Below are 6,704 nucleotides of genomic sequence, written 5' to 3'. Positions count from 1 at the left end.
TGAAAGCCACATTATCCATCTGCTGGCTCATCTGTGATGCAACTTGAAACATCTGAAAAGTCAGGAAGGGCAGCCCCCGCATAGGGCACAATTCAGTACTCTGCCCTTGCAGCCTTTGAAAAATGAAATGCTGGACCTCTTCTTGATCAGGTAGGCACACTGCTCACCTGACAGGTATTTCCATCCTTTCAATGGTAAAATATGGGCTTTGAATACTCAGTAGTTCAGAGGAAGACACTTTGCACATTCCCAGAAGCATGAATTACGTCATGTGTTCTATAATAGAAGCCTGATCTTTAAAAAGTAGGCTCCAGGGACCAGGTCTATTGCTAAAAATGCATCTCTCTGTATGCAAACAAATAATCTGACAAAAGATCATAGCAACCATGTTTTTGTCTGTATTTTTCTAGTCATGGCTTCAGCTATCCCCTTCAAGTAGCCAGCCACTGCTCTGAATTAGCCTGGAATGTTTCGCTGTATAGTGCTGAATTGCTATAGTTACCAGTTCCTGTGCCAAAACTGATGGAATGAGCCCAGCAATGGAAAGCCATGTGGTGCAGGTGTCTGCTCAAGGAACGTGGCCCATAAATGAGGAACCATTGGCATTTGGGATTCTCTAGCCCTTACTCCAGTGAGCACCGGCTTCATGTTCCTGGTGGTTGCTCCTATAAGGGTGTTTCCTCTCTGCTCCATTCTCCCTGGGCCTTGCTGTTTCTGTCCTGCCTTTTCCAAACACAAGAACTGGCCAGCTGCTCTTCTGAGCTCAGGCAGTCCCTGGCTGGGATAGAGGGTGTGACTCATATTTCCTGTGATGCTGTCCCTACGGATGCTTTTGGCTCCTGCCTTGCTGCTGCCATGCTACCAGTGACCATCAGCCTTCCTTTCATCCCCACGTGGGTGTGCAGAGAAGAAAATTCAGGAGATCCCAAAGCACAGATCTGCACCATTCACCTACCACACCATCTGGATTATTTCCATGCGCTCTCCCACTGGCATCCCACCCTTCCTCCAAGGAACTTGGCGCTGAGACAGCTGATGTGGTGTCTACTCATTTTCTGCTGTGTTGAAAGAACAAGGCAACTGTGGTTAATTGTGCAGATAAGATTGCATTTTACAGATGGCAAATAGGCAGAGGGACTTGCCCAAAAATGATTCTAATCGCCATAAAAGGAAGCTGCATATTGCACAGGAGATTGGTGAGTGAGCTCCCTCCTTCCCTTAATGAATCTGCCAAGTTGTTTGAAAAAGCAGTGAATCAGGAAGGTCTGTTTCAACCCTTTATCCCAGTTACGTTTTCTCAATGAAAATGGTACCACCTCTCCTGCTCTTTGCCCCAAGAAGTTGATCCCAAGCTATCGGGATAAGAAGCTGATTACAAACTAGCACAGATCAAACACCCAACAGTGTAGCCTACCTAACACTACCTTAAGGGGCTTCTTATGTATTTATTGGATTGATAATAATCTGGGGTGCAAAGCACTTGCCTTTTTACCCAGAAAATGGAACCCAAGGCAGCCAAAAATAATAAACCTGGGGTGCAAAGCAGGGGACATAGAAAGATGGGTTAAAAGACGGAAGGAAGTTGGAGGGAGAGATGGGAGATGATGCACAGTTCTGGGATTGTGCCTGCTTTCTGTCCATCACAGAGAGAGGGAGGGGAGAGGGAGAGGGAGACTAGAAACTGCCTTGGAAAGAGCAATTTTAAAAGTGAGCACAGTTCAGAAGAATGATCACACTGACATAAAGAACTGACATTCTTTTGGGAGAGGTGGCAAACCAGCATATACTTCCTCCACCAATGTGGTTTCTTTGAAAATCCTTACAGAAGTGTCCTAATCGTGGCTTTTTCAGTCTGGGCCTGTTGGTGGGAACGCCTCCTATCAGCCTCCCCTAGTCTGGCTCTCTCAGCTTCCCAGGCTGGAGATTGGAGGTTTCACGACCCAGAGCAAGCAGGGGTGTTTCCCACTTTCTTTTCTGCCTGGCTGACTCATTGCCTGCCTGGTCCTCTCTGCCTTCAATAAAAGTGCCTCTGCTTTGCAGAGCTCCCTTTGGAGCTGGACGCTGCCCCCTGCCAAGAACATCATGCAGCTCTGCTTATTCCTTTTGGGTGAGTGTCGCGCTCTCTGCATGGCAATATATATCCTTGCCTGGATGCAGTCATGACTGGCTAGTGGGCAACAGGCCCCACCTGAGGGCAGGATGGGGTGCCCACTAGTTTTGGGGGGTGGGCACGCACATAGTTGTGGGGACCAGTATGCCAGGGTCTGATCCAAGTTATTGGGCAGGGAACAGATGTCTTGCTGGAAGGATGCCTACTCATGTGTCAAGGAAACACAAGCCTTCAAAATCTTATGTAGAGGGATAGGGACACACTGGAGTATATGCAATACCTCTATTTGCACATCATTGCCTGCGCTCATCCTTCTCCTTCCCCATCTAGTATTGCTGAAGGCTTTTCTCAGTCTGCCACATCTTGCATTCATTTGCTCTGCAACAGGCTGTCCTGCATTAGCTTCTACAGCAAATGAATATTACTGACTGTAACAGTTTACATTAAAAAGAAAAAAAATACCTGAGGAATGTCAACTCCCATAGCAGATCTGGTTGTACATATTATTGGGAAAGCTGCAACTCAAACAGCCTGGGAAGCACATTATGGGGAAAAGGGGATGGAAGAGAAACTGTGCTGGCATTTTGTGACTGTCTGTCTTCATATACTGTCTGCATATTCAGTAGGCTAGAACCAAGATATTCAACTCTGTCCTGAAGTATGACTTTAAAAAACAAAGATAGTAAAATATTCTGAAGATCTCTTCTACACATGAGCACATGTTAACAAAGGCACACCCAGCGTCTCCTGAAAAAGACATATCAGGTACAGTGATATATTGCAAAAAAGAACAGTTATCCCTGGTGAGGAGAGGCAGTTAGGGCATTTGGGTACAATAGAGATGAATGAACTGTTTTTGCTTATTTGGTGTAGCATCATCTGTCCTGTTCATTTAGGGTGGAACAGCAGGGTTTTTGTAGATATGGGTCACCTAGTGGAAGACATGTGGCCCTCCGTGTGGCCCCACATTTTCTGGACCATCAGGGAAGAGCTATTAACTGTTGGGCATCCTCTTCACCTGCTGTCACTGCTTCAGTTCTGACTCAGCCTACAGCTTTGCAGGATCAGTTGCTAGTGGCAACAGCTCACATACTGTGCATTGCTGGCGATTCACGCAAGGGCACAACTTCTGAGTGTGTGTCAGATTTAAAGTTTAAAGAGATAATATTACAGAAGAAAAACCATTGCTGAATAGTCCAGGTGCATCTCATTCAGGTTTCTGTTTCAAGCCAGATGTTTCTCATAAGTTCACAAGAAGATACTTTCGTTGTTTATCCTCAAATGTTGTGCTTAGGCTCAAGAATTCTGAGGCTCCGAATTCCATTCAGGTATCTTGTTTAATGCTTGATATTGGTAGGCCTATACTCCAGGAATTTGATCATACAATCTTATATAAGTCTACTAAGAAGTTATATTCACTGACTCAGTGATGCCACTTCCAGATAAATAGGTTACAGCTTAAACCTTAACATATCCTACTGAAACAAGTAGTCATCTCCATCCCATCTCATCTTATGGCAGTGTAGTGTAAAGTCAGTAGATAGCTTTTGTCAATCTCTAATACTTCAGTGGAGAATAACTTTTTCCTTGGGGGTGGGGGTGTTATTCTTTCACATTGTACAACTGAAAACATGTTAAAAACCTTTGCTAATATGTGCCAATGAAGAGCACACCAGAGCTCAAAACACATCAACATTTGATTGAACAAGTTTTGATAGCTACTATTTTAAATATTACTGTTGCTTGTGATTAAGGGCTTCTCTTATATGCATTGCTGGAAGAAGTCACCATCCTTCACGCTTATTTCCACCAGTGGGTTTTCCTTCCTGTATGTTTGATCAAACAACCAGAAGGTGGCACTGTGGTACAGTACAATCGAGAAAAGGGCATTTAATCAGTTTGACGCCTGAAGAGCAAATTGAGTGTAATACCATACCTACCCCGTTTTAACGCCACTGCCTCCCACCACCGCCTCCCACCACCTCAAAAAACCTGGAAAAATCAAGGGAAGCCCTGGAGGATGAGGAGGTCATGAAAAGGACTTGCAAGTTTTTATGAATGTGGGCTCATGACCCCACACTTTATGCCTTTTGTGAAGAAGTCATAAAAATGCAAACCAGAACAAAGTGGAGCAAAAGTCTTGTGTGGAATTGCAGTTCCACTATGCTGCATCTATGCCACAAGCACCACCTCATGCATGGTGTATAAAATATAATGAAATGTGAAGAAATAAAAAGGAGGGAGTTTCATTTTTCTTTCCACAATGAAAGCAGAAGCTGCCTTAGCAAAGCAGTGCTCTAAATTCATGTAGAGAAGCCCAAGAAGGAGCCTGGGCATCTCCCAGTTTGCTAGGTGGCAGCAGTCTGCCTCCCTCTCCAGTGGAGCAAAAAGACCATGTGCAAGTTGCAGCTGTGAAGGTACCAAAAAATGAAAGTGACAGTGAAGAAGGGCAGAAGCCTTTGCTAGCACTGGGCAAGAAACATCTGCAACGGCAATTTTAAGGCTGGGAAGGATGAGCAGCGATCTAGTCCTGGTATACCCAGGATCACATGCTTGGACTGGGTGTATAAATTCACTTGAAGTAATTTCCACCCTTAGCCTGGGTTGCCACAAACATCTCCATGTTTTCCCTGGAATAGTGTATGCTGATGTGGATTGTATCTGATTTGATTTGGCCTAAAAAGTAGGGTGTGGGGAAAATAAATGATAGTGCTTAAGGTTAGAAAAATCAATTAGGGAAGTGAAGATAATTACAGGATGGTGAGGAGGAGAAGGAAGGTATAGATGATGAGCTAGTTACATGCAACACAAAGCCACTGTGGGTGAAGGCCTGTGTCATTGTGGCTGCCATTTTGAATATTTGAACCGTGGCAGGACATGCTGCAGCCTGTTGACATGGGTAAAACCAACAAGGGAGGTTCCTGAGGTGATTAACAAGCCACCCAGGAATCCAGCTGGTTTTAGGGTTGCAGGTGTCTTGTTAACCACCACAATGACCTATCCTTGTTGGGCTTACCCATGATGATAAGCTACAATGTGCCTCTGCATGCCATGGCTTGAATATTCAAAATGGAGTTTGTGCCCACAGTGAGAAGCCCTGCAGGGAAATTCAGCTAAAGTGGTTTCTTGTTACAGCTGTATAAATTATCTCAGGATTTACTGTAAGTATGAAGCTTGTAGAAGCTATTGCTTAAAATAGTGACACTTCTTTATGGTTTAACCCTTCAAATATTGTTTGCAAGTTCTTTGACAACCAGTGACTCTTTCTGAACCAATCACTACCAAGCTTGACAACAGGTTGTGATCTTCAGAATACATCCAAGAATCTTCAGCTTGCCTTTGCTCATCTGTAATCTCTTGCTTTTTTTTCTGCAGTTGTCTTCTTGAAACTTCATGCCACAGGTAAAATGAAAGGGGATTTCTTTTTGTCTCTTTTTCCCTGCCCTATAATGAACTTCACACTGAGGAAGTTATCAGAATCATATATACTAGGGACAAACTTCCTCACCCGTGACTCCTTATACAGCAAAAGTTATACCATCCACACACAGGAAGGAGGTATCAGCAGACTTGAGGGAAACCAACATTTGTAGAGGTATCCCAAAATAGAGGGGGAATCCCAAGATAGCTGGATAAGGTCTGAGCATGTTCAACAGCCACAGAATGTCTACTGGGGGGAACAGAACGAAGAAAAGCTGGAGGGGAGGGCATAACCAGCTCTCTCAAACTCTGCTGCAACTTTTTGCTCCAGAATGGAACTGCCCATTTCCTTGCATGATGCTCTCATCCAGGTGCAATGGAGTGCAAACTTTGTATTTGTTAGCATGCAGCATGTATTTAGCAAGCTTGTTTGCAAAGATAATAGGTTTAATCTAACTAGATCTGGCCTTAGGGCAATTTTTAAAAAGAGGCAATAAGCTGGTTCATGAAATTTTAGGAAGGTGAAAACTGACTGAAGATCAGTCAGTAGGAAGATCAAAACAATGGATGGAAGAGCAGGAGAATGGATATCAGCTGGGGCGATCTGCATTTGATACCTCCCGGCTGTGCAAAGTAGGAGAAAATAGGCAGATGACCTTGACAATCCTTCCTTCTGGCAGGTCCTTTCCCAGTCCGTCTATCTGCAGGCCCAAACCTTTGTGCAGGACGGGTGGAAGTCTTCCACCAGGATGAATGGGGGACAGTGTGTGACGACGACTGGGACATGCGGGATGTGGCGGTGGTGTGCCGAGAGTTAAACTGCGGGGAGGCCCTCTCAGCACCCCACGGGGCCTGGTTTGGTGAAGGAGCTGGCCCCATCTGGCTGAACGAGGTGCGCTGCGCAGGAACTGAATGGCAGCTGCACTCCTGCCGCCACCTGGGCTTTCGCAAGCATGTCTGTACCCACGAGGAGGATGCCAGCGCCATCTGCTCAGGTGAGGACCTTATAACTCAGCAATTCATGCTTTGCTGGCTTCATAAACAAAAGCACACCAGCAAACACCTTGGCCACATGGCTGTGGTTTCATTAGTCATTCTCAAAGCTCTCACCTAGAGTGTTTGAGCATATTATTATTATTATTATTATTATTATTATTATTATTATTATTATTAT

At 44.8% G+C, this 6,704-nt stretch overlaps 1 protein-coding gene across 1 annotated transcript in view; it reads left to right on the top strand.

Moving 5' to 3' along the window:
- Nucleotides 1-5,478: 5,478 nt before the first annotated feature.
- Nucleotides 5,479-6,704, top strand: part of LOC123033455 (soluble scavenger receptor cysteine-rich domain-containing protein SSC5D-like) — a gene marked incomplete at its 5' end in the record, with an annotated part of 9,422 nt that continues 8,196 nt past the window's right edge. The window contains 2 exons of the mRNA XM_044450058.1: nucleotides 5,479-5,512; nucleotides 6,211-6,525. Coding sequence (XP_044305993.1) covers nucleotides 5,479-5,512; nucleotides 6,211-6,525 — 349 coding nt within the window. The remainder of the gene's footprint in view (nucleotides 5,513-6,210; nucleotides 6,526-6,704) is intronic.

Source organism: Varanus komodoensis, unplaced genomic scaffold (assembly GCF_004798865.1).
Source record: "Varanus komodoensis strain SLA01 unplaced genomic scaffold, ASM479886v1 scaffold62, whole genome shotgun sequence".
NCBI classification, from domain to species: Eukaryota; Metazoa; Chordata; class Lepidosauria; order Squamata; family Varanidae; genus Varanus; species Varanus komodoensis.
Note: the sequence above shows the minus strand (reverse complement) of the source record. Positions and strands in the feature narration are given on the sequence as shown.